This window comes from Brachypodium distachyon, chromosome 2, assembly GCF_000005505.3.
Source record: "Brachypodium distachyon strain Bd21 chromosome 2, Brachypodium_distachyon_v3.0, whole genome shotgun sequence".
Lineage (NCBI taxonomy): Eukaryota > Viridiplantae > Streptophyta > Magnoliopsida > Poales > Poaceae > Brachypodium > Brachypodium distachyon.
Genome location: NC_016132.3, coordinates 37,179,647 through 37,196,810, shown reverse-complemented (window position 1 = coordinate 37,196,810; position 17,164 = coordinate 37,179,647). Strand labels below are relative to the sequence as shown.

The 17,164-nt window shown below is 50.3% G+C and overlaps 2 protein-coding genes across 2 annotated transcripts; both read right to left on the bottom strand.

Moving 5' to 3' along the window:
* Positions 1-2,232: 2,232 nt before the first annotated feature.
* Positions 2,233-4,815, bottom strand: LOC100843355 (protein WHAT'S THIS FACTOR 1 homolog). The gene is made up of 2 exons (XM_010233456.3): positions 4,488-4,815; positions 2,233-3,735 (listed from the first exon to the last, which is right to left on the bottom strand). The coding sequence occupies exon 2, from the start codon at positions 3,662-3,664 to the stop codon at positions 2,498-2,500; it is 1,167 nt and encodes a 388-aa protein (XP_010231758.1). The 5' UTR covers positions 3,665-3,735; positions 4,488-4,815; the 3' UTR covers positions 2,233-2,497.
* Positions 4,816-5,102: 287 nt separating this feature from the next.
* On the bottom strand, positions 5,103-6,577 carry LOC100843052 (peroxidase 5). Its single transcript, XM_003568943.4, has 2 exons — positions 6,215-6,577; positions 5,103-6,090 (listed from the first exon to the last, which is right to left on the bottom strand). The coding sequence occupies exons 1-2, from the start codon at positions 6,437-6,439 to the stop codon at positions 5,305-5,307; spliced, it is 1,011 nt and encodes a 336-aa protein (XP_003568991.1). The 5' UTR covers positions 6,440-6,577; the 3' UTR covers positions 5,103-5,304.
* Positions 6,578-17,164: the final 10,587 nt, after the last annotated feature.

The following is a 17,164-nucleotide window of genomic DNA, read 5'->3' as shown; positions in this document are numbered from 1 at the left end:
TGATTGACACACCATATCCCTTCTGCCAAAATTCGTCATTACTTTTCCCATGATGAGGTAGTCAAACTGCATAGAAAACACAATTGGAAGTTTATCCAATATTACTTGACACCTTATAAGCTATAGGCAACACTGATTGATCAAGGACTCACCTTTTCTTCCCCAAGTCTTCCTAAGTTCCTTTTCATCCTCCTCAGGAAGTGGCTAACAGCACAATACAAAGAAGTCAACAACCAGAATCTACTATTCTCAACACACCGAGGAACTATATTAGAGTGCAAACTGAATATGCAGTAACCCGCTGACAAACTGATATAAGCGAGGTTGAGAAAAAAAATTGTGAACTTGACAATCCAGTGCATTTTTCTGAAGGGCATTCAAGAAGAATGCTACCGGCTACCGCAAGCTGGGCCCTGGGGGTTATACCGGCCTCAGGATAGACAAACAGCTAATTCAAATAAGGGCAAGCCCACAAGTTCTATTCTGGTGAAGAATCCTTTTCGGCTGCTTAGGGTGAAGTCCCGGTCAACTGTGTAGAACAAACAACAGTTGTAACTGTGTCGTGTGTAGATCATTGACTTTCCTCCACGCCGTTCTGTAAGGCCCACAAAATTGCTGCGCAAAGAGAAAGTCAATAGAGCAAGATATGTAAATCACTGTGTCTGATAATATGACACTATTCCATTCCCAGATTATGTGGTGCTTAATTAGAATTTTAAAAGAATAGGCTTCTGCTATTCACCAACATATTCAATCTCCAACGCAGTTGCTTTATATGCATTAATTCGGTTGTACTTTGAGCATGGAAGCGAAAGAGACCAACCTTCTTGATAAGTCTTTGCATGGTCAGGGTTGATATTACTGGACCACAGTGCTGAGAATACTGACGCAGAGCATTGTTCAGTTAAATGCAAGTCCAGAATCCAGATGCCCTCACAAAAGGCCAGCTTTGAAAGTCTATCTTCATGCCGTTGTCCTCGACTCCTCATGATGCTGCACTGCTATTTGGTTACATTTCTTTCTAGTTGCTGGAAGTAAACAACAAATATAAAATTAATGACAAAGTACAAACATTGGTCATAAGATCTATGTAAACGGTATTTACATATGCATTTACTGTGATAGTCTAAGACAAAATGAGGCAAGATTAGCCAGCTATAAAATGACACTTCCTTTTCATTCCAAGTCTTAATTTACATACGAGTGGCACATATCAAGTCATACAGAAAACAAACTGCTGAAGAAAGTAGTGGCAAGAAGAACAAACGTACAGAAACACATTTTCGGAAATCTCTTGAGCTCATATAGAACCTGCACCGTAGCATACAATAGAACTAAAGGGTACATTAAAATCCCAAAGTCTTGCATTCTAGACAATGTGTAGTATATGCCGTGAGAAAGCATAGTAATTGCATTTGAATCTAAGAACTATGCAAAAACTTATATTTTCTGGAAAACAGAAAGCCTTATATCATTCCTGATTTACCTTTCCTAATACATCATCCCAATCTCAGATCCGTTCTCAGACAATTTCTATATAGTGAAGATGGAGTTGTAAGAAAAATAATAAGAACAGAATAACTTGAATCATGACAGCAAGTATTTCCGATGAGATCAACATCTATTAGAAAAATGACCAAGACCATCAGCAACTAACATACAGAGTATATGTTTGTTCATGCTTTTATCCGATGGCAAGGAAAAGTAATTGCACATGTACATAGTTGGATAAAACACAGGGCATTCGTGGTTAGCAAACACTTCCTAGTAGATTCTCAAATTGTACCAAGCTTGTGCCAATCTCTGAAAGAATTATTTAAGAAATAAAGTGATCTTGCAGTAGCCATTGGGAGGGTCATCCATTACACTGCCAGAAGGTAGCCTCCTATATTAAAAATTGCAGTTGTAGATGTTTTCAGAGAATTTTGTTCGCTCACCAATCCGTAGATGGGCATATCTAGTACTGCCCATACATCCCTAGCAAACCGCTATTAAAACCTGAGAAATGTGACCGCCCTTGTACTAAAAATTGGTGAGAGCTCCTGTAGCTCAGACTTCATCTGCTGCAAGAACCATAATAAAAATTAACAACTCATGTCACGTACTGCTACGTTCAGACATACGAAAAACGTTGCAGATTGTCAGGCACTTCACCTCCAGCAATACACCGTTTCTCCATGCAGAATAATATAGCAAGTGACCTTCTCCTTCCATAAGGAGAATCACATGAGATTGAGTCAATAATACAGTTTCAGATAACTGAATATCTGACTCTATTACTTCTGAGAAAAGGTCAGGAAGTCATCCAAGTAAGAGAAGCAACTCAACATTAAAGTATGTTAGCATAAAGGCGAACTGATGCTATAGCTTCTTTTTTGGAATTATAATGTACATTACTGGAGTTAATCGTCTGAGGAAACTAAGACATACCATCCCCTACATACCAGAGCTGAGCATCAACTAAGGAAGTTACATCAGATCGCACACAAACTGTAAATTAATACTCAAACTGTGCTGCCAATGGCTTATTTGTGTCGGAGCATGGTCGGCCAATTAAAGATGAAAACTCATCATGGAACTTCAACAGAGGACACTTCTCAATAAGGTTTGTGTCATCATAGGCCTCCTTGAGGAAGACGGTGCTTCTTGCTCCCTTGTTAGTGATGTAGAAAATCCCATGATTTTTTACTAAACAAAGAAGTAGCTTGCATGGCAGCCTGTACTCATTGTGGAAGACTTCTAGCTTATCAGATGTCAGTCGCTTCTGTGTTGTCAGGCTCAAAATCTCATGTAGAACAGCAACAGATCGCTTCCTAGCCTGTGGAGTTGCAGGCTCCACTCGCCTAGCATTCAAATAAGGTGAAGGAAATGCCATCTTCTGCCACCTGACCACCTCCTCAAGGTACTTCCGGTTGGGCCTAAATCCTGCTGGATACTTTAACTTGAAAGCAAAAGGGCCCAGTATATTTCCATCTTTAGGGATTCCTCTGTAGTCCATCTGAAAGCCATCAAAATTCAATTTTTCTTCTCGCACTGTGACTGCTAGTGAAGAATCCCAACTCTCCAAACACAGATGGTCCAATCCTCTCACATCACGGATTGAAAAAAAATCAGGGTAATTAGGAATAAAGTTGTTCTTGAAGTTCTTAGGTAAACCTAATTCAGATTGGATGAGCTCAATCTTCTCTAAAGGGATCTGGCAGTCCATTGACATCATTAGCAGCTTCCTGAGATTCCTTACCAAGATTGGCTCCATTAGCTTTTGTGCTTGCATCTCTTCACTGGAAATAATCTTGGCCTTCTCAGTAAGCGTGACAGCAATGGGCGCTCGTGACGTACTTCCACCAGAGACACGGAAGATATTGGGGTGGCGCTCAATAAGCGACACAAAGTTCCATTTTTGGACAAAGCCAACCTCCTTTTCAAGGTCACGTACCAGCAGCGAACCTGTCTTTTGGGCCAAGATGAGCTCGCGGAGACGAAGAAGGAGAGCAGGCTTCTTTTGGAGGTCCATGGCCTTGTCGAGGCCAGGCTCACGGTGATAAAGCTTCTTCTTTGGTCGGCGCCCATGACCAGCCGAGAATGAGGACATAGCCTTGAGTCGTATCAAGGGAAGAGTTCGGTGAATGGAAGATGAATGTTCTGCCAATCTTCTATTCAACATTTCTGACTTAGATACCAGTCTTCGCAGGCATCACATTCAGGAGCGCAGGATAAAGAATTGTACTTCAAAATCTGCAAGAGAAAAGAAAGGTAGGAAATATTCTCAGCCATTCCAAACAACAACCTAAGGCATGCAACTAAGGAATCAAATCCATATGTAGTACTTTTGAGGAAATCCATATGTACTCCCTCCGTCCAACAAAGCATGTCTTAACTTTGACTAAATTTGAATGCATCTATATACTAAGTCATGTCTAGATACATTCAAATTTTGACAAACTTGAGACATCTTTTGTTGGACGGAGGGAGTAGTACCTAAACTGTTCCTCAACAATTCACATTTTAGAAAAACAATTCACTGGGGTACTTTCTTAAGGTGTGCTCACAGCCATGATTCGGACACCTAACTGGCTGAAAACTAACGCCACAGTGTACCAAAGCAGGAGTATAGAACAAAGAGAGAATAGCCAAAATACCGTTAGTCAAAACCGAGAGTCCCAAAATACTCCCTCCGTCACTAAATGCTTGTCGTGGTTTTAGTTCAAATTTGAACAGCCAAGATACCATTATACACTAAGTGACACTAACACCCACACAAGAAGACATATATGCCCCTGCCTCTTCACTGAAAAGGAGTCTTTCATTTCAACGTCTTCTAAACAAGATTTCGGCAATTTTTCCACAGTTCCGGCATTTGACAGATTCAGCCGCCGACAACAAAACATAATCTGACAGCTATTCAGCAGCATTCGACAGCAAAATCCGAGAGCAATCAGCAGCCGAGCAGAAGAGGAGAGGGCGAACTGGGCGGGCAGGGAGCTCACGAGTCGGGGAGAGGACGGAGCAGCCGGGTGCCCCACGGCCGGCCTGGCTGCGATGGGCTCGTGGGCGGTGGAGGGAGCCCCGCGACGGGCTCTTGGGCGGCGGAGGGAGCCCGCGTCTTGGCCTGGCCGCGACGGACTCGGGGGCGGCGACGGGGAGGGAGCGACGGAGGGGCCGGGCGCCGGGGGGAGCGGACTATGGGAGGGATTCAGAGGGGAGAGAAGGCAGCAACTGGGGCGAGACATCGCCGCGCCGGCGGGTGCGCGCCGCCATGCTTGGTCGAGAGAAGAAGAGTCTCTCAGAGAAAAGGGAACGGGAGGGCAAAGAGACCGAGGCCTCGTACTGGTGTTTTGAACAAGGGTAGTTTTGGCATTGTGAGAAAGCCCATCAAAGCGAGGATGTACTTCAAGGGCCCAGCTCTATGGGCCGCATTACTCGAATGGGCTAGATTAGTCCGTCAGTCAGTCTTTGGTAGTACTAGAAATTACAAGCCCAACCAGTGTTCCAAAAGCCCAGCTACTTTTATTCCTTAGACGATGTTCTCAGAATCTCACATTTGCTCGCTCCTGCTAAAGGAGAACCAGAAATTCCTGATCTGATATGCACACACAATAATGTTTCATTCTTCCCGTCAAAATATTGTTTCATTCTTAATTATTACTCCCTTCTTCTTTGACATACACGAACAACAACAAGAATTCACATCGGCAAATTCATCACTTGCAAGAAATTTAAGGACCAACATGTACACGTACACACGTATATGACCTACAATTAACGCATCTGAGTTGAATTTTGGATTAACGGAAGGAAAGACTACTAGTGTCTATTGATGGCGAAGCATTTCTCCCTGATCTCGCCCTGGTGGCCGGTGAGCACGCCGACGTTGCCCATCCTGACCATCGACACGGCAAACTTGGCCCGCCACGCCTTCTCGACAGCCGCGTGGAAGACGACGATCGCGGCAGTCCGCTTGCTGGTGATCAGCGTCTGGTCCGAGGTCAGCGGCACCTTGTGCGCCAGCACGTTCTTGTAGTACTGGTTGTCGAACTCCGCCGGCGTCACCACATCGAGCGGCACGACGGTGGGGTCGTTCGGGTCATCCGTCGCCGGCGGGCACCTCCGTTTGAGGTCCGAGGCGTAGGCGGGCTCGATGGAAGGGTCGGTGCGGCCTTGGACGCCGGTGAAGTTGTGGATCCGCTGCGTGAAGGAGGAGCAGTGGGAGCGGCCGATGGTGTGGGCCCCGGAGAGCGTGACCATGTCGTCGGCGCTGAGCCCCTTGCGCGCGAAGGAGGCGATGAGGGCGGCGACGTCGTCTGTGGGGGGCGGCACGTTGTTGTCGAGCACCTCGGACTCGAGGGAGACGCGGCCGTCGCGGCGGCCGGAGGGGAGTGGGTAGGAGATGCCGCCCGCGAGGTCGGCGCTGTCGCGGGCGGCGAAGGCGAGGACGTCGGCGCAGGAGACCGTGCGTGGGCACACGGATTCGAGGATGGCTTTGGCGTCGTCGATCACCTCGAAGCCTCGAAGGCTCGGGGTGTTGGCCACCGAGTCCTTCTCCGCCCGGTTGCCCGGGGTCGAGTTGATCAGCACGGATCCATCGCAGCCCTATATACACACACACGTGGCAAAATCAACGGTCAGACCAGATATTACATGCATGGAAGGTTGGATTTATTAAGCAAAGCAATAGAGTGTAACTAATAAGCTTCTTCTTGCTTGCTTTGCTTACCCTGACGAAGCAGTCATGGAAGTGCATGCGGATGAGGCCGGGGGCGAAGCCGGGGTTACGGGCGATGCCGCGGCGGACGGCGTCGCGCACGATGGCCTCCGCCTGCGGGCACGAGTGCTCGTAGAACCCAACCTTCAAAGTCTTGGACGGTGGCGCATACGCCGTCGCCGAAGACACGGCCACGGCGAGCGCTGCCGCCGCAAGAACAAACCACGGCAACCTCATGGTCAAGCTTTAGCTCCGGGAATTAGCTTATGGGTCAAGCTCAAGCAAGCTCGCTCGGGCTCGGCCGGAATGGCAAGATATATGGAATTGGAATTTGGATGTTGGTTTGATGTGGAGATGAGTTGATATGGCTCAAGGGATCAGTCCGGGCGTGTTTATATACATTTACCCGCCGACTTAGCAGTTGGGGAAGAAGGTGTCCGGCTACAGCGGGTGCGTGTTGGGAAGGAACACCGAGTCAAAAACAAGACCCGATCGTCGTCGACTCGTCACTGCAAATTTGCAATTGAATGGCGACATGTACACATTAACCGCCTGCCTGCTGCTTTCCCTCGATTTCCACCTAACAAAAGCAACGACAAGATAAAATAATTTGCTAGCCTCCTGCCTCCAGCGCACTATATATGATCGAGCGTGTTATACGTACGCACACGACGCCATCCAGTTTGGAAACCTGGCCCTAGTCAACGCGTACATGCATATCGCCCACAAGGAAATCCGCGATGGACGGTGATTGATGCGTGTTATTAATTGGCCGTGTAGACAAATCAGCGTTTCTACTCACTGCACTTATGTTGTCAAATAGTAGTACTAACGTGTAGAAGCAAGCGGACAAGAAGATATAAATGAATAAAAATCATTAGATCAATTCTATTTTTTTAGGAAACCCAGATGCAGACGCTCACGAGTACGCACGCACACTCACACACTACCCCTATGAGCACCTCCGAGAGACTTGTCCGGCACATCATCTTGAGATTGACGAAGTCAAGTCACCACAGGCGCCTCGTAGTTGACGGGTACGTCACTCTCACTGAAAGCACAACACCGGTTAGTTTTTGAAAATTTCAGGAAAATGCGAGCATCCACGTCAAGTCGGAGACTTGAATCTGGGTGGCACCACAAGGAACCAACCACCTGAAGTGGGCTCAGTTCGCATCATTAGATCAATTCTAAAATATATGTTCACTCGATGAAGTAGGCTTCGTTGGTGCCGCATTAAATATTCAATTGCGGCAAGGGTTCCCACGGTCGGCGCCACTGTTGTTGTTCTAGAAAACAAAAGGAGTAAGGGTGCCAACGCTCGATGTCACAAGTGTGAGAATTGTATGTAGGGTGTGTACGCTGGCCTTATAGCGAAGGTCGCCGTACACTTGGACAAGTTGACACGTCGATATTTTTTGGATAGGTTCAGTCGATCCTACGGGCACGACTTAGTCCTACGTTAGGCGAGCCTTCGAGGGGGTCGTTAGCCGGGTGTTTGGGCCGAGCTCGTCTTCCCAAATCACCTATGACGAGAGATCTCTCGGGGCCGCCTCGGACTTGAGCCGAACTCGTCTTCCCAAGTGGCGAGGTTGGGATACCCTCGAGACTCTAACCCGATCCCTCTACTTCGAGTCGAGGCTAGGCTCGACCCAAGCACTCGAGAGCTGGCTCCTTAGGTTGCTCTAGCTCTCTCCCCTTTGATCTTATTCCAATTGAGAGTGGATGATACATGTCCTCCATGGGGGTTATTTATAGCCTAGGAGTGCATGACAAAAGACCATGGATACCCTTGAGGGAGAGAGAAAAGTAAGGGCAAAGTGGTAAAAAGTGATTCTTGGTCCATAACTTTTGTGTGCACCAAGTGGGAAAAGTAGGGGTTGGTCCATAGTCCACCATGGACCAAAAACCCCATTTCTACACCTTTCTTGGCCCCTACCCAAGCTCCTCCTCCCCTTTGACCATGGCATGAGAGGCTTGACTCGTTGACTTCTTTGACCGGCGCCTAGTTGGCATGACTATGCCATGTTGGCAAATTGACCGATCCTTGGACTTTGTTAACTTGGTCGTTGCCACGTAGCATTATGGGTCGGCCCATGTAAGAATTTTATTATATTACAACAGTAGCCCCCTTGAGCCGGAGGTATTGGGAATGCCTTCAGGTCAACTTCAACGTTGATGGCATGCTGGGATTCTTCTTCCAATGTTTGGGTCATGCCCACGTAACTCTTTTAGGGATGAGCCACCGGCTAGGTAGGTTTCGCAAGGAAACAAGACCAAGCTGGGCTTTCCTGCGAGATACTTGTAGTTTCGGAAGCTTTTCCCGTGGAGTTGAGACCTTCGAGGCTTTTCGCGAGAGGAGCCACTGGCCAGGTAATTTTTCTCGAGGAGAAAAATAGTCCTAGGTGGGCCTTTTTGCACAAAACTGCGGTCTTGTGAGGTTTTATGCATCCTAAAGGCTTTGGAATTTTTCCTGCGGAAAATTAGGGCCTTAGAATTTTTTGCGTGGAGAACCACCGGCTAGGCAAGTTTCTCTATGAGAAAACTAAGCCTAGGTGGGTTCGCTTGCAAACTTTCGCTGGTCTTGAAGTCTGTTTCCGAAGAAACGAACATCTTTGATATCTTCCTTGTGGAAAACCATGGCCACAGAGGCTTTTCTAGCAAAATTTTGAGCCCGAGTGACTCTTCTTGCAAGAATATGAAGCTGCAGGAGCATTCTGTGGACAGCCACCAGCTAGGTAGGTTTCTCGGTAGAAAACAAAACCTAGGCGGGCTTTCTTGCGAGAATCATATTCTTGTAATGTTCGAGGTTCTAGATAATTTTCCGATGGAAAACTTAGAGCTCTGGAATTTTTGGCATGGAGAACCACCGGCTAGGTAAGTCTCTTGATGAGAGAACTAGACCTAGGTGTGTCCTGTTATGAAAATTCATGGTCTGAAGTCTTCTCTTGAAGAAACAGATATACTTTTAGGTCTTTCTTGTGAAAAAATGGAGTCACGAGGGTCTTTCTGGGAAAAACCGGAATCCCACGAATCTGTGTTCGAATGCCCTGCAAATATTTCGGAATTTTCCCAAGGTGCAAGGACCTCTCTACAAGATTTTGGATATAGTCCGAGCTACTCCCGATTCATTATTTCGCGGGAATGCGCTCGCTGCCAGGTGAGCCATGGGCCGTCGGCCCATCCGTGCTTCCCACCTCTGCTTTTTTTGTCTTGGGCTGAGTTGGGCTGTGGACTGCAGGGGCCTTGTCGGGAGAACAAATGTCGTGGCCGGCCTAGCTCACGAGTGCTTCGCGGATCGAACGACGCGGATCCCTTCATTCACGATTTGATCGGAGGGCTGCTCTTCGGTTCGCTCCTGGGATTACGTTTTCCCTCGATTAATGGCACTGGCTGGCGGCGGCTTCGTCGTTTTCTCCACGCAGAAAGGGAAGCGGGTCCCATGATCACGGATGCTAAGACGCTGTCTCGGCCTATAAAAATGGGGGCGATGCGTTGCTTCTTGCCACATGGCAGCCTCGTCGCCCACCCGTGGAGCCGTTCGGCGGCCCTCGGCCGGTGGCGGTGGGGCCAAGCCTAGTTAGGGCAGGGCGCCGGTGGCCTTGGCATGGCGGACTGCAGGTTCGGCGGCCATGGCGCGGCGGGGCTACGCAAAGGCGAGACGGGTGAGGCTGGGGCCCGAGGGCACGACGCGCAGCGGGATGGCGACGCAGAGCACCACGTCGTCGGCGCCTTGGCGCAGATTCGCAGGGGCCCGATGGCACGGTTAGCAGGCGGGCGGTGCGAGGGTGAGCACACAACGCAGCAGCACGCTCGCGACCATGGCGGGGCGGAGCAACAGATTCGCCTCCACGGCGTGACGGAGCAAGGGTCTGGCGGAACTGTGCGCAGCGTCCGAGCCTTGGTGGCAGGATCACAGCACAAGGTGGTGCCCAAAACAGCAGGTGGCGGGTCGGAGTTGTGGGCGACAGCGGCGTTGGTCAACTCAACGAGCATCCTTGGGGCACGGCTGGGGCAACACGGGCTCGCACGGGACGCAGCACGGGTGGGCACGCTTGGTGTGCCACCGGGCGCGAGCGCGGCAAGCTACTGAGTCCGACGCACGCGGCGCGAAGATGGGCACGGTGCGAGGGGCGACACTGCGAACGGTGCGTGGGCGGAATGCATGACGCGTCAATCATTTTGTCAAGGAGCGCGGCGGGTGTGCGTGCTTGGTGCACTGGGGGCACGGCCACGATGTGCACGGCGTCGGCAGGAACATGCCTGGTGCAGGACGGCATGCACGCGAATGCGGAGGGCGTCGTTGGCGCGCGTCGTGACTGGCCCGAGGTGCCGATCATTCGGTCGAGCAGTTCGAGGGCGGGACCTGCAGCACGAGGGGCGCGCACGGCCCGGCGTGGGCGCAGACGGCAGGGCGCCGAAGCCCGCACGTCAAGGCGTCGCGTCAACACATGCATGGAGAGGCATGTCCCGGAGGTGAGCATCCTGGCGATGGCGAACACCTGCACGGCGGAGCGCAGATACACGCGGAGCGAGGACAGATGGCACATGGACTTGGCGAGGGCGCATCCGGGGTGCTGGTCATTTGACCGAGCTCCTTGCGTGCTTCTCCCTCTGGCCTCCCTTCTTCTCTTTTTTGCAGGAATCGGGCCGGCAGTTGAGCAACGGGCCTTGGGCCATCGTCCTTGTTCCGATGGAGTGTAGGCCGATGGGAGAGCTAGCCCTTTGCGACATTTTTTCGTCGTAGATTTTCCATAGTTGCTCTGTTAGGAGTTTTTGCAACCATGTACTAATCTTTTGTGTGTCGCTTTCGCAGGCGAGATGAATGGGGTTACCTCTTCACGTTCGCTTGGCGAGGTGGATGTTTAGTCATCGCCTTTGGACCTTGGGCTCGTCATTGCCTCGACCTTAGCTCTCGGAGCCATGGTACTTTGTGATGGCTTTGAACCTCGGGCTCGCCTTGGAGCTTGATTTTTAGCGATGCCTTATGTATCTTCGGCCCTTTGCCACGATCATGGCTCTTGGAGCTATGATACTTTGCGATGGCCCAGAACCTTGGGTTTGCCATGCTAGCTCTTGGAGCTAGTCTTTAAGTGGTACCACGACCATGGCTCTTGAAGCGATGGTACTTTTCGACGGCCGCGAACCTTGGGTTTGCCATGCTAGCTCTTGGAGCTAGAATTTTAAGTGGTACTTTCGTACCTTAGGCTCTTTGTCGTTAGTTACCATGGCTCTTGGAGCTAGGGTACTTTGAGACGGCCCCGAACCTTGGGTTCGCCGTGCTAGCTCTTGGTGCTAGACTTTAAGTGGTACTTTCGTACCTTAGGCTCTTTGTCGCGACCATGGCTCTTGGAGCTAGGGTACTTTGTGACCGCCCTGAACCCTGGGTTCACCGTGCTAGCTCTTGGCGCTAGACTTTAAGTGGTACTTTCGCACCTTAGGCTCTCTGTCGTGACCATGGCTCTTGGAGCGATGGTACTTTGCGACGCCCTGAACCTTGGGTTCGCCGTGCTATCTCTTGGCGCTAGACTTTAAGTGGTACTTTCGTACCTTAGGCTCTCCGTCGCGACCATGGCTCTTGGAGCGATGGTACTTTGTGACGGCCTTTGAGCCTTGGGCCCACAAACCTAACTCTTGGAGTTAAGATTTTTGTTGCAGCAACAAACCTTGAACCTTGGGTTCTTTAGTGTTGCTCACACGCTTCATTACCCATGTTGCAGGTAAGATAGAAGGTGTGGATATTTTATCGCCAAGATGATGGCACCCTGACTTGGTGGAGGTTAGGGTTTCCTTTTGCTCAAGGACCATCTCGATATAGTCCAATCCTTTGGGGATGCAGACTTTTGTCGACCACAGTCTTGGTGGTATTTTGCCCCGAAGGAATCAAGGTCTTGTTCGCCGAAGTGTTTTTTCAGCGGAGTCCAATCGCGTTGAAGCAAGGACCTTGATTGTTTGGCTACTTGGAGGTGAGCCCCCTGGCGAATCTTGGCGATATTCACTTGGTTTGTATGTTGCCATCGCAACTTGGTTACGCACCATGTGACGGGTTTTGCTTGCGCTTGGCAATCCTGTCAAAGATGGCGTTTCAATCATGTCACCAAAGCCTTTGCAAGGAGGAGACGCCTCTTGTGGCGTTCGAGTTATTGGTGCTCTTGGGCACGAAACTCGAACTCTTTTGCCCATCTTTGGTGAGTATTTCTATCTTTTCTTGCTTTGTCCACCTTTGGTGAATATTTTGACACCATACTTGTCTTCTTTTCCAGGTACCATGATAGTTGTATCCGGTGTTTCTAGAGTTGACATTTGTGCCGACGAAAAAAGGAGGAGGCCTCGGGCTCTCTCCAAGCCATGTAGGTTGCCGTGGGCTACCCACTAGCGGCTTTCTTGCTTCAAACTCTTGTTGTTGAGCCATGAAGTCGTAGCATGCGCCTTTAACCTTTGGAAGGTTCGAGGCTTGCTGGAGATTGTTAACCTCGTCGCACTTTTGTCACTCAGGCTGACGTGGCGAGCCCTAAGGTGTTGTGATGACCTTGTTGGGCGAGGAAGTTCCTCGGGAGCACGGTGGTACTCGTTCGTAAAAAATTCCTCACTTTGTGATGCGTTTCTGACCTCACCCTTCCGGAGGGTATTTGGGAGGTATGAGCTTCTGTCGTCCTTGGAGTCGACAAGTCACCTCTGATGCTTGCTTATGTGCTTTGCACACTGTCCTTTTGACATAGCCTTATGACTTGCGTGTAGCTAGCCATATGCCTGCAATGCATACATTTGTTTTGTTCCATGTATCACTATGTTGTTGACATTAACGGAAATGTCAACTTTAGCTCAACATGTGTTTGTGAGTACTACATTTCTTTCTTCGTGGAATATTATGTTTCCTTGAGTTTATATAGCTCGCGATCGATCGCTATTACTCGCACATTGTGATTTCAATTGCTGTCGCCGTTGGGATACGACTCGGCTTCGGTGCCTTAGGTCATGGTTATGAGCCATGGATCCTGGTACCCTTGTGAGGATCGCTATCGATATGCCGGTAGTGATCCAGACATTCTGACCTGCCGTTCGGGAAATTTCATGCGGAATTTTCCCTCTTCGGACTTCAGGAAGCTATGCTTTCCCGCGATTATTATGGAGTCTTAACTCGGTTACTATCACACCGGCCCGTGCACGACATCTCGCACACGGGTAACATGGTTCTTCGAGGTAAGTAAGCTCGTGCATAACTCGCTTATTTACGGTTCTACTTGAATGCGTTTTAAGGAGCTTCCGGCCCTCGAGGGACTTGGTTCTGCTTGGTGGATGGCCTCGGGGCACACTAGGATCCACCAAGGAACGGGTTGCCAATGAGGCAATTATGTCTGGAGACATTTTGGGAGATGCTTTGTGCCAACGTAGGCCTCCTAGCATTCCTTGGTGAGCGGCACTGGGCAGCAACTCTTTTTGAGGAGGATTTTCCTTTCGCGGGAGTACCGCTTGATAAGGTTCTCCTTTGCGATGAGCCCCTTTTGAGTGCCCACACATGCCAAGGTAACACATATGATAATGTGCTACCTTATTTTTCTTTCAAGGATGATTGTGCTCATATCCCTTTCCCTTATTTTTGAGGAGATGGCCCCGAGGGCACTTATAATCCCCCGCGAAGATGGCCGGCTTGGCGCTTATACTCGCCTGAAGGGTCGGAGGCGCATCCTTGGTTACTTGGGCCTTTTTAGGCATGGAAGTGGCAGCTCGTTGCCGGCTCCAGGCATTGAAGAGGAGTTTATCCCCTTATGCTTTCAGGATGGCATGCATACTCTCTTCAATTCCCTCTTGGCCGCGATACAGTAAGGTACTTCCCACTTGAGGCCGAGCTCATGCCATAGCTTTGGGTTGAGGTCTCCTCAGAGGAGAATCGTTTTCGGACCTTCCTGTGGAACCGAGACCCTTGAGGCCTTTTGGTGAGGAGCCAACCGGCTAGGTAATTTTCTTGATGAGAAAACTGAACCTAGGTGGGCGTTGTTGCGAAAAACTAGGGCCTCAGGATTTTTGCGAGGAGAACCACCGGCTAGGCGAGTTTCTCTACGAGAAAACTAAGCCAAGGTGGGTTCCTTCACAAAGCTTTGTTTGTCTTCAGACCCATTTCCGAAGAAGCGGACATAGTTGAAGTCTTCCTTGTGAAAGACCATGGGTTTGGTACAAGCAAGTAGCATTCTGCTTATAAGTGGCACGCTTCATGAGGTCTCTGTCGGGAGTTTCCTCAATTTGATGCTCTTCGTTTTACGCGAAGGCGAGGGCGATGGTATCTTGGACCCCTTCCTCTTGAAGTGAGCGCATGGCGCTCGACTTCGGCCGAGAGCGTTGCTTTTGCTCCTATACACCAAAAATGAAGGTGTCCGGCCTGTGGAGTGGCTTGTAGTGGTGCGTATTCCTCAAACCGCAGCCTTGAAGAGCCTAATTGCTTGACATAAATCCTTCAGGGAAGTGTTTATGCCTTGATCTTCTTTGAGAAGTGGCAAATTGTTGCCATGACATGTTCCCAGCCCCCGTTGCGTGCGAGGGGAGGGCCCGAGAAGGTCCGTTCCCTTGCGGGCAAATAGCCATTTCGTCAGGATATTTTTTGAATAGGTTCGGTCGACCCTGCGGGTGCAACTTAATCCTATGTTAGGAAAGGCTTCGAGGGGTCGTTAGCCAAGTGCTTGGGCCGAGCTTGTCTTCCCAAGTCACTTAAAGCGAGAGATCTTTTGGGGGTGCCTCGGACTTGGGCCGAACTCGTCTTTCCAAGTAGCGAGGTTAGGATACCCTCGAGACTCTAACCCGGTCCCTCTACTTCGAGTCGAGACCATACTAGACAGCCCGGAACCTCGAAACTAGGCCTCCTAAGGTGCGTCCACAAGATCGAGTCGAGACTAGGCTCGACCCAAGCACTCAAGAGCAGGCCCCTTGGGATGCTCTAGCCCTGTCCCCTTGGGTTTGAGCTTTGCATCATCGTTGGCCGATGGAAACTCTAGTGCAAGGCTTTTGTCATGGTCGCGCTTGGCTCAAGATGGTCGTCACATATTCCCGAGTGGACCTTGGGTAGGAGTTCGGCTCCTTGGTCAAGGGACTTGCGCTTAGGCAAAGCGACGACACCTTTCTTGTGTGAGACGTCGCTAGGTAGGACGTACACCTCGGCTTTTGCAAGTAGAGTTTTTGGCATTTGGGCCTTCTGCTTCTTTGTCCACCTTGCCTTTCTAGGCGTGGATAATTGGAGTCATCGACCATGCTGGTCATTGAAGATTTGTCTTGAGTCTCGGCTTCTTCCTTTATGGACGGGGCACGAGTCACTTCGAAGAAAAGCACCGGTGGCAGCGGTTCCTTGGAACCGGCCGTTCGGGCTAGTCCATTGGCAAGGTGATTTTCTCCTCGTGAGACGCGTCGTGCCTCCATACCAGCTGTCAGTCCCCTTCGATGAGCATGTGTCGAACGCTCATGGCCTTAGCCAATTGGAGTCCGAGATGGGGCGCCTCATACTCTGCCAAACTATTGGTGGCATTGAAGTCGAGATGGGCGGCTCCAAGATCTTCCCTTCGGGGTTGACGAGTATAACTCCAGCCCCCGCACCGTCGAGGCGCTTGGAACCGCCGAATCGCATGACCCAATGGGGTTTTGTGGACTCGATCTTGGAAGAAGACCCTTCTCGGCTGATCGGACGAGAAATCGTCCCAATGCCGCCGTCCTTCCTGCAAGGCATCGCACATCTTGGACGGAACGAGGAGCTTTCCATCTCGAGAATGGCCCAAATTTTTCTCGGGTGGGCCTTGATCCCAAGTTGGGAGACGAGGAAACCCAAAAGCTTTCTTCCTCGGACTCCGAAAGCGCACTTCTCGGTGTTTACACCGTGTTTCCGGAGGTCGTTGAAGGTTTATTGCAAGTCCTCACGATGGGTCTTTGCAAGTTGGATTTTGATAATGGCGTTGTCCACGTAGACTTTGGCATTTCTCCCCAATTGCGCCTTGAGGATAGGGCCGACGAAACGTTCGAAGGTTGTGTCGGCATTCCTCGAACCGAAAAGCATTCTGCGGTAGCAGAAAGTGCCGAAGGGAGCAATGAAGCTGGCCTTCTTCTCGTCTTCCTCGGCTATGTGTGGACTTGATGATATCCTGAATATAGGCGTCCAAGATGCTCAACCTTCCGCATCCCGCTATGGAGTCCACCGGTTGGTTGATCCGGGGGAGAGGGTAGTCGTCCTTGGGACATGCCTTATTCAAATTGGAGAAGTCAACACACGTTCGCCACTTCCCGTTGGGTTTCTTCACCAAGACCGGATTGGCCAACCACTTGGGATGCCAAACCTATTGGATAAGTCTGGCCTTGGAGAGCTTCACAATTTCTTGCTTCACGACTTCGCTTCGCTCCATGGAGAGCTTTCGAAGTATTTGCTTCACGGGAGCCTTCCCAGGCCTTACGGTGGGGCGGTGCTTCACAATGTCGCGTGGGACTCCTGCCATGTTGGAAGGTGACCAAGCGAAGAGATCCGGGTTCATCCGGAGTAAGGTGATGAGTTCTTCCTTGAGTTCACTCGGGAGGTCGGCTCCAGTCTTCACGATGAGTGATGCGTCATCGTCCGAGAGGTGTACTTCCTTAAGTTCTCCCTTGGGGAGGGGCTTAGGGACGTAGCACTCCGGGTGATCGGTTTCGGATTATCCCTTGCCCGAAAGCATGTGGACACTATCGGAGAACTCTCCCTTCTTGGTGCACTTTGTCTCGTGGCGGTAGAGCATTTTCCCATCGGAGGATTGCTCTCCACGGACCGCTGTCCCGCCCTTTGGGCCTGGAAACTTCATGCACAAGAAGTTGTGGTCGACGGCAGTGCAGGGGCGATTTGAGGTTGTCCTCTCGAGGATGGCATCAAAGAACGCCTCCATGTCCACCACGTCGAAGCGTATGAGCTTGGCTCGGTGGTTTGTCGTATCCCCGACGGTCGTGAGGAGCTCGACTTGTCTGAGA

What these genes read in the sequence shown, in the direction of transcription:
- LOC100843052 (XM_003568943.4), bottom strand. Translation starts at nt 6,439, where the DNA reads ATGAGGTTGCCGTGGTTTGTTCTTGCGGCGGCAGCGCTCGCCGTGGCC. An exon ending in TCCATGACTGCTTCGTCAGG is followed by an intron (nt 6,091 to 6,214) that starts GTAAGCAAAGCA and finishes GTGTGTATATAG; the next exon opens with GGCTGCGATGGATCCGTGCT.
- LOC100843355 (XM_010233456.3), bottom strand. Translation starts at nt 3,664, where the DNA reads ATGTTGAATAGAAGATTGGCAGAACATTCATCTTCCATTCACCGAACT.